General features: G+C 37.3%; 1 protein-coding gene across 9 annotated transcripts in view; it reads left to right on the forward strand.

Moving 5' to 3' along the window:
• Positions 1-26,394, forward strand: part of ASPH (aspartate beta-hydroxylase) — a 212,528-nt gene that overhangs the window by 113,291 nt on the left and 72,843 nt on the right. For all 9 annotated transcript variants that reach the window (XM_072734661.1, XM_072734664.1, XM_072734662.1 and 6 more), the window contains one exon: positions 24,829-24,914. In XM_072734661.1, coding sequence (XP_072590762.1) covers positions 24,829-24,914 — 86 coding nt within the window. The remainder of the gene's footprint in view (positions 1-24,828; positions 24,915-26,394) is intronic.

A 26,394-nucleotide genomic window follows, 5' to 3' on the forward strand; every position in this document is an offset into this window, starting at 1 on the left:
GACTTAGGACATATCATGTATTGAAGATTTATTCCTATATGGGATGAAGATGCTTTGAGAAAATTAGAAGCCTAATCCTAAAAAGCAAGTGCATTTTACTTGAGTGGTTCACTTTTTGCCCTCTTCCCGTGGGGTCTTGGCTCTGCCTTGCACGCAGAAGGTGCTCAGGAGTTAACAGGTCATTGCCGTAGACCTGTTCTTGGGTTGCCAGGGAGAACTTTTCAAAAACACTTGTCATTAAAGAATAGGAAGACATCACTGATATGGTTGAAGGCATCTGTTGCATATATGCTCCAAATTATTCACTACTACAGATAATAATCATTTAAGGCAAATCTGCGGCAACTTACATTGCAAATTCTAAACCTATTTCAAATCATAAGTACATTTGTTCACTTGGTTATAGTAGAATCAGAACACTCATTTTTGCCTTTGGGTTCATTTTTAAGAAGCCTGCATATGTGTGTAAAGAGAGTGAGAGGAGGAATTGTATCTATTTCGAACACATCTTATATACAGGCTTCATCTGTGTCGAGGGCAAGTGTGTCCTCTTTTGCCAGATCTGGGACTTGAGCCACACCTGGGGCATTGACTCTTCTTAAAGAATGCACATGGGAATGTAGAAGGTGATTTATTAGTTTAACAAGTATTCCCACTTCCTTTGTTTGCCACGCTCTGTGGAGTGCCCTTTAAACAAAGCAAATAAACAATGAGGAGGTAGAGGTTGTAGGCAAAATGTTTAGGGAGCCCAGAAAAGAGAAACACTCACCGCCAGGGGGCAGGTGGTAAGGAGCTGAAGTCTTCAGGGAGTGATATATTTGAGCTGGTCCCCAAGTAGCAAACAAGGCTCGTATCCATGGAATTCTCCTTGTATAGACCTCTGAATTCTTTTACTTCATAGTTTTCTAATGACAGAGGTGATGGATTGATGTGAAGAACAGCTTGTAGGTGTTTCTGTGCACAACCTCCTCATCCTCACTCCAGGAGCAGTACCCACTAGGGTATCATGGGGATGCTCTCCTGTAAAACATTTTAAATTCTTTAGAATCCTATTTGGAAACTCTTGACACTATCACTTTTTGGGAAATTGTCATAATTTGTATTTTTCTAATATCTGTTGGTTTTTACCCTTTTGCTCCTTTAATTTGTCAGTATCATTAATGCTACCTTCCCCTATTCCTTTCCTGGTCCATGTAAAGATTCATTAGAACCTACCCCCAGGAATATATATATTTTTTTTTTCCATGAAATTAATCAGGAGCCTTTAGGGCTAGTTTGCTACCATGATTATAATACCAACTCTATTCAGGCTGTATGAATCACTCAAACTAAATTCGAAATAACAGTAGCAGAAATCTATACAGCATGATGCCTTTAATTGATGTGCTTTACCTAAAAAGGCAAGGTTTGATAAAGGCACGTTTCAGGTAATAATCTTGATTTTTATGCTTCACTGAAATTTGGCTCCTCTCCCCCCAAGGATCACTGACTTCTTTTGTACATTTATACCACCATATTAGTGATGTTATTAATACTGTCATTCAGCTAGTTGTAGGGTGGAAGTAGCATTAATTGCAAATTATAGCTTCATCGTAAAACCAATGAACTTGGGTGAGCTTTTTGTTTCTGTGCCTTGTCACTTTGATTCATACTACATCTTGCTTTTTAACTGCTGCCGTGAACCCTGTGTGCGTTTCTCTGCAGTCTATTTTTCCATGGCACTTTGCAGACAGTCACGAGTAGAGCAGTATAGGGCTCGGCAGGACATGTGTTGCTGTGCCATTAACTGCATACCTCTGTGTGTGGTGAGGACGGAGGCCAGAGACAGATTGTCTTTGACCCCCCCAGGAAGTATGGTAATAGCCCAACCATGCATGTACTGGAGTATTTCTCCGTGATTATAAAACACGAGTGGAGACTCATTAGTAGGAAAGAAAAATTGAGGTCTATGTTTAAATTGGCTTTTAGGTTAATAGCATCAAACATACTTAGTACACGGGCACCCAAATGGTGGAAATACTCACATGGTGTCTCCAGTCTTGGCCAGTTGTCTTAGACTGAATTTTTGGTTTGATGTTTTGTTTTTAGATTAAAGTATGGGGCTACATTTGAATGTGGTGTTTGGAGGTTGAGGCCCATAATAACATTAGAGGAAATTTGGAGACAGGAATATTTTTTCAGCCTGCATCAGCCTTTAAAGCAAACATCGTATTTTTTTTCTTTCTATCTAGGCACATTTTCCTCATAGGCACTGAAATTTCTCTTTCTTGTGTAAAGTCACTTGATCAAAACTAGACAATGCTTGGAGTACAGTGAAAGTGTCCTTTACCAGGAGTTTCACCATCAGCCCTGCCTATTCTTTTTTGCTGTTTGATCTTGAATAAGTCTCGTAGGCTCCCGGAGCTTTTCTTTTTCCATGTGTAAAATATGGCAACAATTTTGCCTGCCCTCCTGCAGTTTTTGTGAGATTCTCCTGTCCTTAGATGACCATTCCACTTTGTCAGTGGCGTCCAGCTATACAGTTAGGAGCACTCTCCTTCCTTTTATTATTTCATGTAAAATGTAAGTGATCCCCAAATCCAGAGTCTGTTTAATATTATTTGCATATGTTCTGTTTCTAAGGGGCTCTTGATGAATTCGAAACTTAATCCTCATGACATCCCAACGTATTTAATGTCTTTAGTGTGAGAGAATACTGATTCTTCGGGGATGTTTTTCTAGAAAGTGTTTATATGTAGGAAACGAGCATCTACAAGCTGAATGAGGTGTGAGGGTATTGGAGAGCTATTTGAACAATGCTTGTCGTGGCATCTCATTAAAGAGTAAGTTATGCTTTTCTTCTACCTTGGGTGTTAAAGCTTTATTAACACTGGGTTTGAAAACAACTACCAAAAAAAAAGCTAAATGCTTAAGGGATGTATTATAAAACTCCATCATGCCATTTATTTCTATGGATGTTTTAAATTGCTGGGGTAAAATAATGTATTCAGCAAGGAAGCAAGTTCTTGCTTCCTCCCGTGAGTCCGCTTGATTGTGCTATTGGTATCTCATTCTTTAATTAAACTTGTCCAAAGATAGGATCAGCTAAAGTGTTTACTGTATAAATAGTTTTCATTCCCAGTGTGCAAGTTTAAAACCCTGGTAAAAAGAGTTTGCCATCTGTTAAAAACCAAAACATGTGGTGTGCTGTTGCATAAAAATAAACTGCACATTATTCATAAAAAGAATCACAACATATATCATATCTTTGGGGCTGACAGTAATCTGTGCCGTTTTAGAATGTCACCACCTTCTCTCTAAGTGACAGTATGATCAGTAGTGTGTTGTGTTAAAAAAAAAAAGTGAAAATCTATAACATGTAATGAAATTAACATATGTATTTTCATTAACATGAAAACAGATTTGTCTGAATGTAACTTTTATTAATAAGAAATGGTCGTCGTTTTGTTCTTCGATCATTTCAGATTTAATTATTCCTGAGTTTTTTGTTCAAACCTTTTTCCCCCTAAAATTTCAACATTTAATTTAGCCAGTTATTTAACTCTCTCCCTGCTTTGCCATTCCCTCAGCCCTGAGACAACTTCTCCTCCCACTCCTGAGGTCAGCTCGTATTTCTGCTCTTTGCCTTTCCACTTGTTTATACTCATGTTCCTAAAACATAGGTTATTTGCTGTCACTCATTAAACCATCAGTAAGGGCCCCTAGGTGGCACAGTCGGTTAGCATCTGACTCTTAGTTTTGGATCAGGTCATGATCTCAGGGTCCTGAAATCAAGCCCCATGTTGGAGTCTGCCCTCAAGGGGGCTAAGGGGGTGTCTACTTAAGAATTCTCTCTCTCCCTTTCCGTCCCCCTTGATGCATGCCCTCTCTCTCTAAAAAAATAAAATAAAACCACCACTAATATCGCATTGCCTGTGGAATAAAGGCTAAATCTCTCAGAATACTGTGCAAGAAATTCCATAATCTGACTCTGAGCCCCTTCCATAGCTTTGACCCTCACTATTCCTAAGCCAGGACCCTCTGTGGTTCTACCTGACTTTTCAGTACTGAGCTGTGTTTTTCACATTTCCATCTTTGTATTTTCCTCTTTGGAAGGTTTTTGCCTGCCTCTGCCTCATTCCAAATTAGATGTATGCTTAAAAAAGCGGCTCAAACACTACATTCTTCCTTAATGCTTACCTTATTGTTCCAATTAGAGGTAATGGCTTGCTTTTTTTGTTCCTGAAGCATTTTATGATTCTTATTTTGCCTGGTAATTTTCAACCTTCTGTTCTAGTCATTAATTTACTGCCACCACCCCCTCCCTACCCAGATCTAAATTATTTGAGGATAGAGACTTGTCTTAGTCCCTTTGAGCTGCTGTAGCAAAAAATGCCATAAGCTGGGTGGCTTAGCAGAAACGGATTTCTCACAGCTCTAGAGATGGGGGAGTTCAAGATCATCTTGAACTGGCAGATTTGGTATGTGGTTCATGGATGGTGCCTGGCAGATTTGGTATGTGGTTCATGGATGGTGCCTTCTCACTGTGTCCTCACAACATGGAAGGGACTAGGGAGCGCTGTGGGGTCTCTTTTTTTTATTATTTTTATTTTTGTGTGTGTGTGGGGGGGTCTCTTTTATAAAGTACTAATCCCATTCATGAAGGCTCTGCCCTCCTGAATTCATCACTACCCAAAGGCCCTACTTTGTAATGACATTGCCTTGGGGGTTGAGATTTTAACCTACAAATTTGGCAAGGAGGAGACATAGACTTTTGATCTGCTATAAGCAGGACTTTGTTCTATTCACCTTTGTATCCCCTACATTGACCAGCATAATACTTTGTCAGGTAATCCATAAATGTTTCTCCAGAATGATTTGAGAACTGAGAGACATATTCCTCTGAAAAATCCATAATAACCAAATTCATGCAGTGGAGAAATACAGATTAACAAATCAGAATAGAATGTCAGATTCTAGGTTGGGTTTTTTTTCTATAGAACTACTGGATAATAGTTATGAATTTCCCAAAATATTCTTGACACTCGGCTGTTCAGTATTTCTTACTGGGCAATCAACACATGTTAAGATACTAGGGGAAGTTCTGACCCATTTGTTCGAGACAAAACCAATTGTAATCTTTGGATCTTGTTTGGATCCCATTTCAGAATAACAAACTCTAATAATTTAAGTTCATAAGATTGGGAAATGTAAATACTGACTATCCAGTGAAATTCAGATATTCAGGAATTATTGTTAATTTCTTTTTAGATATGATTAGACTTTTGTGGTTGGGTTTGTATATGCTTATTATAATAGCTCTACTGAGATAGTTAACGTAGATAAACTTCTTGTAAGACCAACAATTTGTTAAGTATCCACGTAAATGTGGCCATGAAACCTTCAAGATCACATCCAATGATATCAAAAGTTTCCCTGTACCCCTCTATAGCTTACCCTCTTCTTCCTGTAAGCTTACCCTCTTCTTCCATCCCCATCCACTTAGGTCCCTTCCTCTCCATGCAGTTTACATTTTCTAGAAGTTTATATAAGTGGAGTCATATAATACATGCCCTTTTTTATGTCTGGCTGCTTTCATTTAACAATTAAATTGACACTCATCCATGTCATTTCTTTTTATCAATGAACAACATCCATTTTATTGGTATAATAGTTGGTGTATCTGTTCACCTGTTGTTGGACATTTAGATTGTTTCCATTTTGGGGGTATTACAAATAAATCTGCTGTGAACATTGATGTACAAGTCGTTTTGTGAATACATGCTTTCATTTCCCTTGGGTAAGTACACCGAATTGGAACAGTTGGATTCTGTGGTAGCTCTATGTTTAACTTTTTAAGAAATTCTTAAACTATTTTCCAAGTGGATTTACAGTTATTTTACATTTCACCAGGAATGTATAAGAGTTCTAGTTCTTCCACATCCTTACCAACAATTTGTATAGTCAATCTTTTCAATTTTAGCCATTCTAAAAGGTGTATACTGGTATGTCATTTGGGTCTTAATTTGTATTTCTTTAGTGACAAATGACATGGAGCATCTTTTCATGATCTTCGTTCTCATTCTTATCTATTCTTTGGTGAAGTATTTGTTCAAATCTCTTGCTCCTACTTTTTTTATTGGGTTGTTTGTCATTCCTTGAGTTTTGAGAGTTATTTATTATTATTTTTATAGCACTTTTATCACATTTATTATATTTTACATAACTTACTTATGTAAATTACATATATTTTCTGACATCCTCTGGGTTGTCTTTTCATTTTCTTAAAAGTAGCTATTTATCAATAAATTAATGACAAATGTAGATTTTTCATTTATCAAATGTTTATCAAATTGAGAAAGTTTTCTTTCTATTTCTACATTGTCAAGAAGGTTTTTGTTGTTGTTGTTGTTTTATCAGGAATGGGTTTTGGATTCAGTCAAAGGCTGAATTTTAAATTTTAAATTTTAATGAGGTCTAGTTTATGAATATGCCCTTTTCTGGATGGTGTTCTTGGAGTCATGCCTTAAGAGATCTTTGCCTAATCCAAGGTCACAAATATTTTCTCTTATCATTTTTCCTAGAACCATTATATTATGTTTTATATGTTATATTTTTTATTTTTGTTTATGGTAAAGGTATAAATGGCAGTTCACTTTCAAAATATGGATATTTAATTATGTTGGCAGAATTTGCTGAAAATATTATTTTATTCCTCTGAATTTCCTTTGTGGTTTTGTTGAAAATGTCCATATATGTATGGGTCCATTTTTGGACTCTCTTCAGTCCCAGTGATCTGTTTGTCTCTGTGCCAGTGCCACACTGTATGGATTGCTGTAGCTTTATAAAGCTTGAAATCACAAGATATTTAAAAAAAATATTGGAGGAATAAGGTCTTCAAACATTGTTCTTTTTCTCAGTTGTTTTGGCTAGAGTGAAAGTCCTTTCTTTTTCCATATACATCTTAGAGTAAGTTTGTCAATTTCCACCAAATAAAAAAGGCTGCTGAGATTTTGCTCTCATACAGAATTTATATATTAATTTGGGGAAAATTGATGTCTTTACTGTGTTCACTTTGGTAAGCTATTAATAGGGGATGTCTCTCCACTTAAGGTCTTTTAACTTTTCTCTTGGCATTATTTTGTTTTATAGTTTTCATGTTCAGGTCTTCTACAACTTGTCAGATTTGTCCCTAAATATATCATATTTTTGGATGTGATTAAAAGTGGTGTTACTTTATAACTTCAGTGGTCTGTTGTTTGTTACTAGTCTATGGGGGAAAAATTGCTTTTTCTATATTGATCTTATATCCTGGAGCCTTGCTAAACTGACTTAGACATTCTAGTAGCTTTCCATAGTTTATATCAGATTTTCTACAAAGATATTTATGTCATCTCCAAATAAAGACAATTTTAGGGATTGAGTCCCACGTCGGGCTCCCTGCTTGGAGCCTGCTCTGTCTCTGCCTGTGTCTCTGCCTCTCTCTCAGTCTCTGTCTCTCATGAATAAATAAATAAAATCTTTAAAAAATAAATAAAGACAATTTTATTTGCTTCTAAACAATATGCTTTCTCTTTTCTTTTTCTTTCCTGATTCAGTGGCTAGAATCTCCAGTAGAATGTATAACAGAGTTATGAGAGTAGGTATCTTTATCTTGTTCCTGATCTTAGGGGGGAAAAAATCACTCTTTCATCAATAAGTTGATAACAGATGTAGATTTTTCATAGATACTGTTTATTAGATTGAGAAAGTTTCCTTCTATTTCTACATTGTCAAGAGTTGTTTTTTTTTTTTTAATCAAGAATGGGTTTTGGATTCAGTTAAAGACTGTTTTTCTGTCTAATAAAATGATTGTATGTTCTTTTTTTGTTTTTGTTATATTAACATAGATTGCACTGGTTAATTTTCATATATAAAACCAACTATGTGTATTTCTGAGATAAATCTTATGATGCATTACCTTTTATATATGTTGTTGGGTTTAATTTGTGAAATTTTGTTTAGAAGCTTTTAAATCTGTGCTCATGATGCACATGAGCATCTTTTTTTTTTTTTTTTTCATGTAATGTCTTTACCTGGTTTGGGTTTCATAATAATGTTGACCTCATAGAATGAGTTGGGTAGCAATTCCTCATTGTCAAGAACTTTTGTATTATGTATTATTTCTTCCTCAAATGTTTGGTAGAACTTACCAGTGAAGATGCCTAAACGTAGAGTTTTCTCTATGGGAATGTTTGTAATTACAAATTCAGTTTCTTTGATTGATTCAGGATATTCAAGTTATATTTATTTATCTTCAAGTAACCTTTAGTAGCTTCTATCTTCTAAGAATTATGTGTATTTCACCTAATTTGTTGAATTAATTGGCATGACATTGTTCATAATATTCTCTAATTATCTTTTTAATAATTGTCGAATCTGTAGTGATATTACTCATTCCTAACATTCATTATTTATGATTTTTTCTTCTCTTTTTAAAAATCAATCTGGCTAAGGTTTTGTCAGTTTATCTTCTCTTAGAATCAGCTTTAATTTTATTGACTTTATTATTTTTCTACTTTGTAAGCTACTGATATCTGCTCTGATCTTTACTGTTTTCTTAGTTCTAGTACTTTAGGTTTAATTTGCCCATCTTTTTCTAGTTTCTTTAAGGTGGAAGCTTGAAAAATGTTCTGTGTGCACTTTCAAAAATGTGTATTCTCCTGTTGTTGGAGGGGAGTGCTCTAGAAATATCAGTTTGGTAGATTGGTTCATACACTTATTCAAATCTATATCTTTGCTGACATTCTCTCTACCTGTTCTATCAGTTATTGAATGAGCAGTATGAAAATCTCTGATAGATTTGTGGATTTTTCTACTTGTACTCTACAGTTCTGTGTGTTTTGGAATCATGGATTCTGAAGCTCTGTTACTAGCTGAATAAACATTTAGATTATTATATTCCTTTAATGAATTGACTCTTTATTGTTATGGAATAACCTTCTTTGCCATGGATTATATTCTTTGAACACAAATCTACTTGAACATTAATATAGGCACTCTAGCTTTATTTTGGTATTATTAGAATGGCATGCCATTTTCCTTCCATTGGCTTTTCACTTGTTTGTGTTTTTATATTTGAAGTGCATTTTTTTATAGTCAGCATATAGTTAGGTCATGGTTTTTCATTGAAGCTGAAGTACTTTGGCTTCTAATTGGGATATCTATATTTAATGTGCTTACTGATTTGATTAGGCTTAAATCTGTTTCTTGCTGTATGTTTTCTATCTGTCACATCTATTTGTGCCAATTTTTTGTCTCTCTTCCTTCTTTTGGAGTAATTGAATAATTTTTACAATTTGATTTTATCTATTCTGTTGTGTTTTTAGGTATAACTCTTATTTCTTTAGTGATTGTTTTAGGGCTTATAGCATACATCCTTAACTTATGAGTCTGCTTCCAAGTGATATTATACTTTTTCACATATACTGTATAGAACCTTACAATATATACTTCCACTCTCCCCTCTGAATTTGTGTTCTTGTTTTTGTATACATTACTATTATTTTAAATTCTAAATTACATTGTTATTTATCTAAACAACTATTTTATTTATTTAAAACAATTACCTTTTGGAGTGCCTGGATACCTCAGTGGGTTAAGGGCCTGACTCTTGGTTTCAGTTCAGGTCATGATCTCAGGATTGTGAGATTGAGTCCTGCATCTGCCTCTTCACTGAGCATGTAATCTGCTAAGGTTCCTCTCTTTTGCTCTCCTTCTGTCCGTCCCCTGCTTACACTCTTTCTCTGTCTCTCAAAAAAAAAAAAAAAAAAAAAAAAGAAAGAAAGAAAGAAAGAAAGAAAACCCTTAAAACATAGATAAAACAATGATCTTAAAGAGATTTAAGTAATAAGAAAGAAAATGTATAGTAAGCCGTGTACTTACCATTATCAGTCTTTTCTTTTTTCTGTATACATCTATATGCCCATCTATTATCAATTTTCTTCTGTTTGAAGGATGTCATGTAATATATTTTATAGTGCAGGCCAGTTGGTGAATTCTTTAATTTTTTATATATCTAAAAAGACTTTATTTCACCCTTATTTTGAGATAGTTTTGCTGGGTATAGAATTCCTCAGTTGACTTTTTCTTTTCTGTTACTACTGCTGACCTTCAAAAAATGCAGGGGTTGGGGGCACTGAGCTCTCTGCACAGTCAAAAATCCATTATAACTTTTGACTCCTCAAAAACTTAACTACTAATAGCCTGGTCAGAAACCTTACTGATAACATAAGCAGTCATTTAACACATATTTTGTAGGGATGCCTGGGTGACTCAGCAGTTGAGCATCTGCCTTTGGCTCAGGGCATGATCTCTGTCTGGGGATTGAGTCCCATATCCGACTCCCTGTGAGGAGCCTGCTTCTCCCTCTGTCTATATCTCTACTTCTCTCTCTGTGTCTCTCATGAGTAAATAAATAAAATCTTAAAAAAACAACAACACACACACGTATTTTGTACATTATATATGTTATATACTGTATTCTTACAAGAAAGTAAACTAAACAAAATAAAATATCATTTAAAAAAAAGCCATAAGATAAAATACATTTAGGGCACTATATTCTAAAAAAATTCACATATAAGTGGATCCACACAGTTCAAACCATGTTGTTAAAGGGTCAACTGTAAAAGAAAACATTGCTCCATTCTCTTTTCCTTTTTTTTTCCCCCATTCTCTTTTCCCTTCCATTTTTTCCTAATAAGTCTGCTATCATCCTTCTTTCTCATTCCCTATATGTTGCATGTCTGTTCTCCCCTATCTACATTTAGAGTTTTCTTTCTATCACTGGTTTTGAAAAATTTGATTCCTGTCTCTCAGGAATTACTACCTTTCTTTTTTTTTTTTCTTTTTTTTTTTTTTTTTAGGAATTACTACCTTTCATTGTCCAGTGTAAACTAACTCATAAACCATTGTTTCGTACATGATATGAAAATTTTTAGAAATTTGATTTTGTTTTTAATATATGCACTCAACCTTAATATTTAAGAATAAGCTCCCCTTCTTTATTGTTATTTCTACTACTTCTATTTCAGAAAGGCAGTGGCTTTTTCAATATATTAAATTATATTCTCTGTTACTGATACATATTCACATTTGTCTGAAATGAAAATTCAGTCAATTAAACATGGATTTTCAATTAGTTAAAATATTAGAAATAGTTTATCTATCACTCTATCTGCCATCCTTCAAAAAACTCAGCTGTTTCTCCTTCCTGGAGATCCAGATCTTTACAGTTGGATTGCTTGTTGAAAATTTGTGGTCATCTTATGTTGACTACCACTCCTATAAGCCAAAATTAATAAATTCTATAATATCAGGTTTTTATTTTCTTCACATATAAAGAAATTATCAAAACACTCTTGGTATTTATTACAGTGATTGAATGATATTTAGAGATTTCCACTTGGGTTTGGTGACATCTCACATAATGTCTAAGAAATATGAACCAAATGTAACTTGGGTCTTAAAAGATATACTAATCATAACCAGCCAATATTAATACTGATAAACACAATCATATGTTGACATCTGCTTATCAAAAAAATAAGGTAGCATTAGAAACTAACCTTCCAAATACCTAAATTATTCATTTATATATATGTACTAACATTTAGATATATCTGCAATGTTGCAGAGCAGAATTACCTGTAACTATGTTTTTTTCTGTTTATTTATTTATTTTTTATTTATTTTTTTTTTTAAATATAGTTGCTTATCTCATCTTTGCCACACTCCCTCCCTTGGTGCTTGGGAATGTCTATTTGTTTCAAGTTCCCCTGGTGGTACTGTGGTACAGCCAGGCTTGGAAATTATTGCTTTATTTAACATTACTGGGAAATCAATATGTCATAGGAACATATTTTTTAATTTTTTAATTATTTGGTTTTTTTAGAAAGAGAGAGCACAAACAAGGGGGGGAGGGGAAGAGGGAGAAGAAAAGAGAGAATCTTAAGCAGGCTTCATGCTCAGTGCAGAGCTTGATGCAAGGCTCTATCTCACAATGCTGAGATAACAACCTGAGCCAAAATCAAGAGTCAGACACTCATCCAAGCCACCCAGGTGCCCCCATAGAAACATATTTTTTAAAGGACTTAAATACCTTTAAAAACCATTTAAACAAAATTTTAAAATTTGGTACATACACTTTTCTAAAATACTTTTTATGCAACTCTACCTTCTAAAATCATACGCTATGCAAAATTTAACTTTCCTTGGTGATTGGAGACTATGATTCCCATTTTAATAAACATCACTTACTATGCAGTGATGCATTTTGGGGCTCTTGAAGTGCATAGCACCATTTACCTCTACACTGTCTGGTCAATATTGAAATAGGCTAATTTCTGTTGGTTTTTCTGTCTTTCTGACTTCCTGTCATCTTTAATTTTTTGCCACTGAGTGTACCTCTGACTCAAGCAACCCTTATTCTCTCCTTCTAATGTCTTACTTAAAGTGAGTTAAGGGCTCAAGAATCAGAAGAGCAAGATTGTTAGAACTGTAACTAAAATAAAGTTCGGGAAAGGTGGCTATCCTCTCATGGAACAGTGCACATGGAGATGAAATTCATAGTGTCTGAAGCAGCTGTTGGTAAGCGTGTGGACTGCCTTGGCACTGAAGGGGTTTCTTTTATGTATAGAAAACACATCACTTAGCGTCTCTGAAATTTCTAATTTAACATATGGGGTCACATCTGTTAAAGGATTATTAGTCTAGAAAGGGAGTGATGTATAATTTATTAAAATAACTCTATGGGGAGATAGCAGACTACATTTAATAAACTGGAATACTTGCTGGCTCTACTGAATGCTCCCAGTGGAATCCCACATTATTTCAATAGAGGGGGCAGATGAAAACAACTGGCCTTTATATAATGTTTACTGTGTTGTATTACTTAGTGTCTCTCAGATGAAAAATATTTATGTTAACTATTCGGTTTAAGCCTTGAATATTGAACTCCTGCTGCTATATAGTTGATATTTACTTCTAAGGAGAAGAAGAGTCCATTATTCCTTAGCTGTAGGAGGCAAAGGAAGGATGCACCACCCCTTTTCCCTCCCATATGCAGTGAAGGTCAGCAGGTAAGAGAATCTGCCTGGAGTTGCCCAGATTTACCTCTTCTCCCAGTGCTATAGACCTACAAGGTAGATAGTATTAGAGGAGGCAGGCTCAGGGGGGGTTCATTTTGGATCAAATACATTAATTTTCCTTTCTCACAGTGATAATACAAAGACTCCTGCCAGAAGCACTTCCATGGCTGTATGTTGATTGGGTTTTTCAATAACAAAGAACAGGACTCTCTCTCTTGATATAGCCGATCTCTTGCAGACCCCACTGTGAAGCAAAGCAACCAAATACTGTAGGGGTAGAAAAGTTTTCTCTTCTTCCCTTTCCGGTTATTTGTCTGGCCTAATAATCAAACTGACATAAGATGGATAACCAGGAGAAAAACAAAAGTTTAACAACACGTATAGCTTCTGTATGCACAGGAGAGACCCAGGAAAACTGAGTAACTCTTCATAATGGCAGAAGCCATCACCTTAAATATCCTCTTCAGCTAAAGGTGAAAGGCAGTGAGCCTGGGGAGCCAGTGATGGGAGCTTAGTAGGAGAAACACAGTAAACAAATGTAGTAAGGTTGTTAGGCAGACTTAAGTCCAGGCTTTCTCCTTTGATAAGAGTTTCTGCCGATTGACCCCTCCTTCCTGAGAGGGAAAGGCACACTTAAAGACAGAGAGAGAGAGAGAGAGAGATCCTTAAAAATAGATCTCTCTCTTGTTCCATGCTAAGCATGGAGCCTGCTTAGGATTCTCTCTCTCCCTCCCGCCCCCAGCCCAGTTAAAAAAAAAATTTAAAAAAAAAAAGGATATCTCCCTTATAAATGTAAATGTCTCTTACAAAAGGGTAACTTCTGCTCAATACTCAGAGTTTCTTTTGTGTCTGCAATCTCTTAAAAATAACCAGCCTAAAATACTCAGTATGCCAAAGAGGCATATCTTGGAGTGGCAAAATTTCTCCTCTAAAATACTTGAAACAATTCACACTTTTAAATAAAAGAGAAAGAACTGAGTGCTCCCATCCTCCTCCCCTGCCTATGCCTTGAAGAAACATGTGTAAATGTGAACATACAGGCTTGTTTTCTCTATACCTGACAGAAAGAATTCCTTTAAAAATCTTAGTCCTGGATTCTTCAAGTCTTGAATGTTTTGCTCTTTTGTTTCCTTTTTTTTAAAATCATTTGCCTTTATTTTTAGATTTACCTCAATACCAGATAAATTTAGAGACTTTTTTTTTCTTATGTTGAAATCTAGCATTGATTTTAAAAAGAAAAGCAAAATTAACTTCCAATTCTAACACAGGAAGATTAAAATATGTAATGGAGTCTGTCTTAGGTTAATTGTTAATTAACATGAATAATATTGCAATAAAGCATTATGTGATTATTTTAGCTTCAGGCTGCTTCAGATAGTGGGCACATTTTTCTTCAATGTCTTATTTTGGTCTTATTCTTCCTTCCCTTAAAATTATTTTGCTGTTTAGATTATTTGTTCTCATACCCCTCCTTTGGATACCTATAACAAAAAGGGTTTTTATGCTTTCATATTTTATGTCATTCTACTTTGAGACACCTAACAGGGTATGGGTGGCAAGGGAAGTATGGCCCTATAAGTCCTTAGTCCTTTGTTGATTCAGAAAATAACAAACCAGATACAGATACAGCGTGGCAGAGTTACTAGTTGCCCAAAATCTCTGTCAGGGAAATGGCTGACTGTAGAGCAAATCTGATATCTTAAAAATAATAAACAAAATAATTCTTCAAACCATTTGCTAATAAGGTGTTGGAGATGAGCAAATTTTCCTCTCTCCAAGGTTCTTCCAGCAGGACTAAGAATGAAATTGACATGATACAGATTAACAGGAGAAAATCACATATGGTGTTATACATGCAGGGTATCCACAGATATGAAACTCCACTGACAGATAACATGAGGCTTATAGAACATCCTGAGCTAAGGAACTAAGACCCACCCAAGATAAGGGTCTAAGGATAAAAGGGGGATGTAGACCATTAACTGGAAGGTGAGAGGAAATATTTAGGAAACAAAGGCTGCCCTATTATGCAAATAACCTCAGATAAGAAGCATCTCTTAATAGCTCTCTTCCTGGTGCAGGCTTTCCTTTGCAATGTAAATTTAGGCAGTTGAGAGTGTGGTAAAGACCTTTTCCTGAATCTGCTGGGTTTTGATTGCTTTTACCTCTGAAATAATCTTCATGCCAAAGTGGTCCATCTTGGGGTGGCCTTCCTTTTGCCCCTACAAAGATATGTCATACGCATCTCCCATTTCATTAAGCAACAGAATTTTAAGATACGTATAAATAAGGTATTATAGATAGATGTCATTATTAACATTTATATTACTGTTTTCTGCTCCTTTATGTTTGGTAGGTGAGCGTCAGATATTATACCAATTTCAAGGAAGCAAAATTAAGCAAATCACCTAAGGGCAGAATTGAGGCTCACATGCTGTCTTCTAGACTCTACACTGTGATGTCCTAAGCCAGGGCATCTGCATAATGTGTAAACCCTGGATCTTTGAAACACAAGAGGAAAATTACTGTGGTTATTTAAATGCCTTCATCCTTTGAGACAAGCAGTACCAGATTCAGCTTAGTCCTTTACACAATGTAGCAGCCAAGAGCAAGCTGCCCCAAGATGGGCCACTTAGACCTGAAGATTATTTTACCCTGAAGGTAATCTAGACCCTGTGGGCTCAAGACACACCTTTGCCCTTCTCTTAACTACATAAAAGTGTCTAAATTGGGGGGGGTCTTTCTTGGATTAAGAGTTATTACCAGAAGTGAATATTGTCTGAGTGACCCATTCGTTTGGCAGGGCAAACATCAAATGACCAGATATATTTGTTCCTCTTCTTACTGCCCTGTGAATTGCATTCCTTCCTGTGAAGTCTCAGACTCCTTCTCCTTAGTTCAGTATGGCATAGATACCTCTTTTTGCGTGTCTTTGGAATTTCCGTATCTGTGTAGATTCCTTGTACGAAGTTAAATTTGAAAATCTGTTAATCTGTCTCGTGTCAATTTCATTCTTAGTCCAACTAGAAGGACCTTGAAGGGAACAGGAATTCTTCCTGACAGCAGTATAGTACTTATACCAATACTTAATCGTACCCTACAATCACTCTCAAAACCCTTAGAAACACCCTAGTTTCTTAACTTTGGGACTGGGTGCTAGAGATATATAGAGCAAAATGTCAAAAACATAGACATTGCAATCAAGATCACACCAAGCTCCATCTTGGCTCCTCCTGTTTACGGTTTGCACAGCCTAGGTGAGTCACACATGGCTAGCAGAGTAAGTGCTCAGTAAATGTCAACTATTATTATCAGCAAACAATTTGATAAGGCATTAAGCAGTGACTCAGAACATACATGCAAGATGCTTTGTGAATTTATGTTCTACTAAATTAGCTTAACTTACTGGGTAGTTGTGTCAGGGAGGAAGAATTTCCTCTGCTCTTCAAAGTCCTTCTAGCCGAATTGAGACTCAGATTTGATGTTGAGGCAGATTAACAGGAGACAGACAAGTTTAATTTTGTTCCAGTGAGAAATCCATACAGAGATGGAAATTCCAGACAACCAGGGGGTCATTTTGAACAAAGGAGAAAGGGGTAGGATCTGAGACTTCCAAGGGAAGGAATGCAATTCTTGGGAAAATGAAAAAGAGCGAATGTTTGATAAATGAATGTTTGGTGATAGCTCTCTTCCCACGGTGGGTCCTCTATCTAAGTTCTTTTAGGCAGCTGTTGGGGAGATAAAGAGCTTTTCCTGTATCTGCTGATTTTGATGGCTTTTAACTCTATATAAACTTGTGTTAAAGGGACCACCTTGGAGCAGAATATAAATGGCATCCTGCCATTTTTGTTCTAAATTGTTGAATATACTGAAAAATTAAAATGGAATAAGACATAGGAATTAAGTATGAGTGTTTTCTATAATATTTTGAGTGAGGATTGGCTTACACCAACGTTGTTTCTTTTTCTCATCTTTTTCCACTGCCCCCTCCACTGTTGTCCATGGACACTTTTTGGATTAGACCTTCTTTTTATAAAGCAAGCTACTCTCAGTTCATTCTCTTCCTGGTGGCTTATAATTTGCTGATCTATTTTGAATAGCTGATACGCCTAAGTTAAATCTGACATTGTCCCATTCCCTTCCAGAATGTCTTGATTCATTCATGCTTACATATGTTCAGAAACATTTGTTGAGGGCTTTCTCTGTAGGACAGGCCATGTGCTCAATGCTGGGAATAAGTTACAAGGAAGACACAGTTCCCTTCTCCCACAAACTAACAATCCAGCAAGGGTTGGGGAGGATTGGTAGGAAGAGAGAGAGGGTGAGCTTGTGCCAGCTAAATATACAACCAACTTAAACACAGCCAGAAAAGTTTACTATCTCTAGAAACAAAATGGTATAGGAGTGCAGGAGAGAAGGGTTTTTTTGTTTTGTTTTGTTTTTTCATGATGAAGCCTTAGATGACTAACTAGAGGAAATGGCATTTAAACTAGGTCTTGAAAGTTGAAGTGCAAAGTATTCTTTGGTACAAATAGAAGTATTTTCCAAAGAAAACACCAGGAGAAGATTCACAGAGGTGTCAAAGTTCACACCGTATTTGAGAAGCTATGTAAAGGCAACAGAAAGTGTTTTATAGGTACTGAACAAGAGAGGAAAACAGAAATTAGAGGCCAGTTTGTGAAAGGCCATAAACCTGGTTACAGAAAACACAACTGTGACATAGATCAAGATGGACATTATCTCCTTTGAATAAATAAAGCATTTGGGGGGTTTTGACTTAATGGGAGAAATTCCATTTTCTCTGTCTCAGGGTACAGTTAGTTTAAGGTCCTTAATTTGCACACAAAATTGCATCAAAAGCAAAATGGTATCCCAGGACAGGAGCTGATGACATGACCCTCAGTGTGGCATCTCTTGGCGTCTTGAATCCCTCATCTGGTTTAGGGTAGGGAGCTGCAGTTGTATACTTTGTGTCTTGCATATTGACAGAAGCCCAATTCTTGCTATGCTGTTGCCCTTTTATAGTTGGGGTGTACATCCTCTCTCAGCAAAACTTATACTCCTTAAACATGCACTTCAGGCCTCTGCTGGCTCTTGAAACAGGCTCAGCATCACTGAGGCCGCATCCTCAGATATGGGGAGAGAGCAACCCAGTACCCAAGCCCTTGAACAATATCTCCTCCTTGAGCTTTCCAGAACTTTGGAAATAGACTCCCATAATAAGAACATTCACATAGATGGTACCAAACACTAGCGTCCAACAGAAGGAGATGTTTGACTTTTTACTTACAAGAAAAATAATGATGAAAGTACAAGTCCCCAGTTGTGACTGAATTACCAAATAGATACTCTTTCCTCTGCCTAGAATAATGCTACCACTACCTGTGTATGCCTCAGTTCTAAGTTTCCCTGAGAAGCTTTCCTTCTTCCTCCCAAATAGATTGGCACCACTCCTTGTCCATCCTTAAACTCATTCCTCTAAAGGTTAATTATCCTTTCACATCTTTCTTCTCAATAAGACTAGCCTCCTTGAGGAAGGTCTTTCAAAATCCCAGCACAGCATGGTCCTTGGAACACAGTGGCATTTTAGCAAATAGTTGAAGGAATGAACCAGTCAGTGAAGAAGGTTGGTCTTAATCTAAAGGCCTTGGGCTCTCTCCATTGCATACAAACACTGAAGAACAGCAACATTTTGGTGTAGTTCAAGAGTAGTCAAAAATTTTTTTAGATAATTTTTATGCAAAAGAGTAGAATGCTTGCAGGGGGAAAAGAATTTTCAAGGAAGAGAGACAGAATTTTCAAGGAAGAGAGCTTCTTTCAGAAAAAAGCTAGCTGCGATATTAAATAAGAATATATAGATGTCATCAAGGGCCTTATTGGGCCTGGAAGAGCATTTTTTCCCCCTTGTTTTTGTGCAGGAGAAGCCTCTTAAGCATGGTTGAGTTTGAATTACCTCCCCAAAGGTTCATGGTAAGGTTCAAAGTCAGATTTAGTTTTAATTTTAATTTTAATTTTTTTTTAAGATTTTATTGATTCATTCATAGAGACACAGAGAGAGAGAGAGGCAGAGACACAGGCAGAGGGAGAAGCAGGCTCCACGCAGGGAGCCCAACATGGGACTCTATCCCAGGCCTCCAGGATCACACCCTGGGCTGAAGGCAGGCGCTAAACCGCTGAGCCACCCAGGCTGCCCTAATTTTAATATTAAACGTATGAAATTTTCAGGGCTCCTGGGTGGCTCAGTCAGTTGAACGTTTGATTCTTGGTCTCAGCTCAGATCTTGATCTCAGGGTCATGAGTTCGAGCCCCATGTTGGGGTCCACGCTGGGCATGAAGACTACTTTAAAAAATTTTTTTATTTTTGTGCCCAAATGATTTTCATACTGGTTGTATGTGTAAGAGTTCTCATTGAGAATCATGTGACTTGTCCCTTCCTTATAATGTTTTTGTTAAGGCAATATTGAGGCATATTTATATGTGCTAAGTCCAAAGCATACAAATTCCAACAGTGCAGGGATGAGTCTTGACATACACATAGACATCTATATACAGTTTACCCATCTATATTAAGATATAGAACTCTATAACCCCCAAAGTTTCTTTTACCCTTTGTAGTGAACCCCTTTCCCCACTCCCAGCCTCTGGAACCATTTACCTGTTTTCTTTCCTTGCAGTTTTCCTTTTTCCACAATGCTCTATAAAGGGAATCATCCAGTCAGTAATCTCTTGAATTTGGCCTCTTTTACTTAACATAATGCATTTGAGGTACCTTACGCATATTATAGACTAGTGTGGAGTAGTGGTCCATTGTATTACTATGTCACAGATTGCCTGTTCATCAGCTGATGGACATTTGTTTTTTCTACTTTTTGGCTGCTGTGAACAGTGCTACAGTGAATACACACATACAAGTCTTTGTATTTGATATATGTTCTCATTTCTCTTGGGTGGGTAACTAGGATCAGGATTGCTAGCATGGCTTTCTCAGTAATTTCATTATTATGTTGTATGTTCAGGGATCTATAGGTATATATAAAGAGTGGGAGACATGGACAGTGTAGAGCATGGGGACAGATTGGAAGCAGGGAGACTAGTTAGGAAATTGTTGTTTTTCTGTCTACATGTGGCAGACATTGCCATCCTCATCACTCTCTTTAATACAGTGGGTTTAGAACATAGAGTAATACAGGGCACCTGGGTGGCTCAGTGGATGAGCATCTGCCTTTGGCTCAGTTTGTAATCCTGAGGTCCTGAGATCGAGTTCCACATCAGGCTCCCCTCTGGGAGCCTGCTTCTTCCTCTGCCTGTGTTTCTGCCTATGTCTCTGTGTCTCTCATGAATAAATAAATAAAATCTTTAAAAAAAAAAAAAGAAAGAAAGAAAAAGAACATAGAGTGATATAAATATCCTCTCTCTGTTTTTGTTGGTGATCAAGTTCGACCCATACACCATAACATAAAAACATCTTCATTTGTGGCCCAAGTGGAAATGAAAGGGAATCAGCATTTTAAAAATATAATCTATGTATTACTAGAGCTTATACTGTTAATTATTCTTTATTGTCCCTCTTCTTCTTATTTCCTCTTAATGTTTCAACCATGGCATGGCAAGGGAACTGAGAATTTGAAATGCAGCTGAAATGTACTTTTTTCCTTTGTGGTTTTGGGAAAAAAATAAGATACTTGCAATGGCAGTGATTATTTTTATACAAAGTTTAATATAGCATGAATAACTTCCATCTAAACCATTTCTTTAAAAAAAAATTCCATGCTTAACAAAATTAACAATTCATTCCAGTACTTTCTAGGTCTACTTTGAAAGATGATTAATGTGATTTCAATCAACTGAAAATTAAAATCACCGGATTTCCAAGTTCAAAGAGGTTTTAACACAGCCAGCCCACGTCACTCATTTGTAGATGAAAAAATTGGGGCCCAGACCACCGGGAAGCCTGGTTTCTTCGTTAACCACGAGAACTTACCGTTGTTTCTGTGACTTAGCCATGTGCCTCCCTATAACAAGAAGGAAGAGCTCTGTGTTTTTTAGAATTGGGAAAATTGTCTTAGGCTTTTTATACATTTAAAAATAAAAATAGTCATGATAGGACAAAACTTGAATTTCAAAGAGAAAAGAAAATAGGAACTACTAAAAAAGATATATGAGAAGAAATATATAAGATTTTTAATATTTTGTCTGTTTTTTTGTGATGATAGTGAAATATCTTGACATCAAAATATTTAGAGTGTATGACTGTTTAACAAGCATATTATATCACTGCTGACTATGTTGAATGTCCTGAACTGCCAATAGTTTTTCTTCTTATAGTTAAATCTCATGTTAACTTTGTAAAACGAGAGACAGATATGGGAAAACCAGCGATCCCTAGCAATGACACCCAGTAGTCAGGTGCATGCCAGGCTTTCTTGGTCCTGCTGGCATTCTGCCGACAGACACTTCTGAAAAACCAGAAAGAGCAATTGAGAGATATAAGTCAGTACTGAGATGACAAGCCAGTAACTCACCACCATGCATTCACATCTTAGTCAGACATCAATTTGCTTTCCATATCGTCAGCATATATGCTAATGTATAATGACATGCAGCTGAAAATGCCCATTATTCACTATTTTGTCAGTCTCTGCTTCAGCTATTTATATTTTTAACAACAGGGATCCTGAGGGTTCAGGGAGGGGAGAAAAGAAAGGTGGAATAAACAAAAGAGTATAACAGTTTTTTAAAATGTGCAAGGAGTGAAATAAAGGAAACGTGATCAGAGTGTCACCTTTCTTGCTGATGACAACTGAATTGAAGGATGGGGTCTAGATAAGCAGGAATAATGAGTTTATTAATAATGAACCCCAGTGGGGCATGTGGGTTGCTCAGTGGTTGAGCATCTGCCTTGGGCTCAGGGCGTGATCCCAGGGTCCTAGGATTGAGTCCTGCCTGCATCAGGCTCCCCAGAGGGAGCCTGCTTCTCCCTCTGCCTATATCTCTGTCTCTCTCTTTTTGTCTCTCATGAATAAATAAATAAATAAAACCTATAATCATCATCATCATCATAATAATAATAATAATAATAAATCTCAGGATTAGATATACCTGTCCACTCCAGGCAGCTTGGTTCAGGTCTAGCTTCCCATTGTGGGGGCCTCCCTGTAAGAATGTGGTCAGCTCAGCATTCTACATGTGTTCTTAAAAGGAAGAGAGAGATAGGGGAAGACTGAGCCACACAAGCCACACAACCCAATGAACAGTTAAGTCACAGCACCTCCCTGTGGGGAGAGGCAAGAGGCTAAGAGTTTTTGGGAAATGCCCCTCTCTTCAGAAACAAACCATTTGAGTTGGAAATGTGTGTCCCTTTCCTCCTATGTGGGTGAGAGAGGGGAGGTTCCAAGGGATTGACCCTTTTGGAACCTCAGTGACATGCCTGTGAAGTGAAATTCACTGTGTCTGGGAGGTTGAGAGAATAAAAGGAGTTATATGTAAAGCACCCAGTATGGAGATGGGTACAGAGTGAATTCTAAAAAATAAAAATAAAAATAAAAAAATAGTAGTAATTCCATGCAGTGTTTGTTTGGACAAGTCCACATGTTCCCTCTTTGCCCTATTTTGTTTGCCATCTCTAACCAGTTTTGTGATTTAGACAACCAGATGGATATGACGCCATCCTCTGAAAGAGGGCAAATATGAGAAAGAATAGAGTAGTGAGCAATAGTGCATTTGATTTCTTATCTACTGAGCTTAAGGCATCTGTATCATAAATCCTAAGCACATGGATTTATGATTTTTGTAATGCAAAAGAAAATTGACCTGTTAATATGTAGCTCATTTGGAAATCAAACTGTTAAAGAAAGCCCTGTACAGGGCTGAGGACTGACCCAGAGAGCACAACATCCCAGGGATCAATGGAGAGCAGGAGCCACAGAGGAGCCAAGGGGGAAATGGAGAGGCCAGAGAATAAGGAAGAAAACTAGGAAAGTGGGCAGCACAGAGGTCAAGAAGAGCAATCATTCCAGGAAGGAGGGAGGAGTCAACTATGCCAGATGCTACAGAGCAGTCAGGTAGGATAAGGAGAAAAAGGAACAAATGGGCCTGCAGAGAAGGACATAGACATCATTAGCTGTGAGTTAAGGAGCACTTAAAATATGCCAAGCACTGTGCTACTTACTCATGTGCAATATTAATTCTCAAAAACACTAGCCCCATTTTTACAGATGAGGGAAGTAGGAGTCAGAAAAGCTTAGTAGCAGTTTGGCGTAGGTCACAAAGCTTAGAAGTCCCAGAGCCGGGACTCAGACCCCTGCCATCTAACTCTAAACCCTTTCTTCCAGAGACTTGCTTGTGCACTGTGCTGGGTGAGGAAGCCAGAGCACCTTGAGTTGAGAGGCAGCCAGGAATGAGGGGAGGGTAAGAGAGGATGGCAGGTAGAGGAGGGCAGGCTGAGGTTTGTCTTGCTTTAGGAAGGCAAAGACCTCAGCATTATTAAATGACAATAGATGCTCAGAATAGAGCCAGGAAGTGAGGAGACACCCAGGAGATGGAGGAGGCAGAGGACAGGTGAGTGTGTGGAGGGGAGGGACTTTAGGAAGGAGAGCTCCTCCTCCTCTGTGACAGGGGAGAACAGAAGCAATTAGATGTATAGGTTCAGTGTCAGCACATCGAGGAAGTTCTCTTCTGTTTGTTCTCATTCGCTCTCTCTCACCCACTTCTCCTCCTGTCCCACCACCAGTTCTCTTCTCTATTTGGAACCCTTCTGTGTCCCTCTCTTTTCACTCTCCTGAGCCCTCAGACAGGATGGTCTGCTCCAGGCTTCCAGGAAGGACGTGGCATCCATCCACCCCACCGGCAATGCCAGGTGTACGCTAGCAGGACCCCTCCCCCCCCAGTGCTGGATGTGACTTTATGCTAAGTGAGCATGAACCAAATCAGTTTGCAGCCAAGACATGGTGCCCCTCTCTGTAGGAGCTTATGGTTTAGAAAAAGACTAAGTGTACAAATAATTATACTACAGATCATGTGAGAGAAGGACCATGAAAAGAGTGATATGCAGAGGGCTCTGGACTTCAATCCAGACAGGGAATGCAGTGAGGGAGGCAGAAGGGTTTTGAGCTCCTTGTTGAAGGATGAGCATTTTTCAATTGACAAAGATAAGGAATAGGCCATTTAACTTCGAGAAAGTAGCAGCAGAAATGGCACAGAGCTTATTTGGGGAACACAGAATGGTCCTATTTGGCTGAAGTATGGAATATAGCTGGAGTGGTAAATCCATGATGCACATAGGAGGACCTTGAGTGCTAGACTATGAAATTTTGTTTTAGTCGACTCCTTGGAGAGTACCTTCCCATTTTTATCTTTATCTGATCAGAAACTGTAGAAATATCCAAAAGTTATTTTAAGCAGTCTTTTGGACTTAGCCAAGAAGTTGATCATAAGAGTTCATAAATCACACCTACCATTTTCCTTCCAGAAACTAGGCCAGTATCCCTGTGAGTTTCAGGGTACCCACCCACCACCCACCCGGGCTCCCAGGAACACCCTGGAGCATATAAGTAAGGACTGTGTTATCTCCCTTGGCAGTTATTGACTGTCCTACAAGGATGGGGGTGGGAAGAGATGAGCCAGGAGTGTGCTTGTTCCTGCAGTGGTAGGTTTCTCATTACTTGTACCTCACTATTCTTAGACAAAAAAATACAAAATAAAAACCTCTTTTTTCTTTCAGTTAAGAAAAAGAAGCCTAAACTATTAAATAAATTTGATAAGACTATTAAAGCTGAACTTGATGCTGCAGAAAAACTTCGTAAAAGGGTATGTTGATGTTTTTGTTTGGCGCAGAAATGTGCAATGGGTTAGTTGTTCAATAAATTCAGGCATTACTCTTGAACTGTTAAAAAATAATAAGAGAAACAGCCCTTGAATAGTGTGGATTTTTCCCCAAGCTCATCAGCATTCCACATGAAATGAATCAAGTGAAAGAGAAGAATAGCAGCTGTGTGGCCAAATAGAAGTAGAACTAATAGGCCAGCTGACTTGGGGCCAGTCTACCACCACCACTTGCTAGTTGTGTGTGTTTGGATAAAACACTTGGCTTTTCTGAGCCTCAGTTTCATTTTTAAAAAATGGGAAGAGTAAGTAATCTTCCCACTTGGTTTTTGTAAAGATCAGATGAGATTTTTTTCTAAAGTATCAGCTATGTCAAATGCCATATAGGTGAACGTTTTTAATTGTATAGCACCTCAATACAAAAAGGAAAAATAAGTTAGTCCATTACTCTTAGAGTAGTTCCTGTTAGGCAAAGTGACATTGGGTTTAACATCCTTCTCCCTTGGTGTTAATTTCATGCACCTACAGTTTTCTGGGTGACTATTATATGGTTTGTGTTATCAGTTATTTTGAAATATTACTTGTGTTTGTTTTTAGATACTGCAGTTAAAAAAATAACTTGACACTAGATTGAAGTTCTTATCTTAGTCATATTTGTCATCTAATTATCAGGTCGAACATTTATAATCATTTAATAACACCTTCACTTAATCATCCACTTGTTTGTCATGGAAATTTCTCTTTCTCTACTCTGAACTTGAATTAGACTTGACATAATGATCACTAGTTTTCCTGTAATGTGCTTTATTTTATCAAGTAGACCTTGGCTGCAAAGAAGGGATAGGGGGATTGTAAGTAAATAAGCAACAACAGAAACATACAAAATAGGAGTGGATGGGACAAGAATATGCTTCCCACATATTTACCAGGAAGCATGGAGACTTCTGTAACTAGAGTTAGCCACGGTTCCCAGGCCAAGGTTGGCTTACCCTCTTCAGCAGCCAATAAAAACATAATAACCCCAAAGACTACTGCAGCAAAGTTGTTGTTCACTGTGTCTAAATGTAATCACTGCAATGATTTCTGTGTCTATCTTGTTTAACTTTACAAAATGAAGCCATCTACTATTTGTGGGAAATTTGCCTTTCTTAATGGAACTGAAGTAGGAATTTTCTTTTTTTCTCACCTTATTTGGCATTCTCCATTTTCTTGCTTCTAAATGCCATGTGTGAAAATGTAGGATGCCTATTTCACAGGTGGCTTTTGGGATAAAGGACAAATGAACAGCTTTAGAGAAGGATTTTTATGTAATTTTAATGAGTGGTAAAGAAGAGCTCAGTTGCCCAGGGCAAGATAAGTCAACGGGGGATAAAAGTGCTGGAACACTCCATGAGGTATTCTCTGGTTCTTGCTTATCTGGAGAAATTATGATGCATTCCTCAAGGAGCACCCCAAATATCTAACA

Source organism: Vulpes vulpes, chromosome 13, assembly GCF_048418805.1.
Source record: "Vulpes vulpes isolate BD-2025 chromosome 13, VulVul3, whole genome shotgun sequence".
NCBI lineage: Eukaryota > Metazoa > Chordata > Mammalia > Carnivora > Canidae > Vulpes > Vulpes vulpes.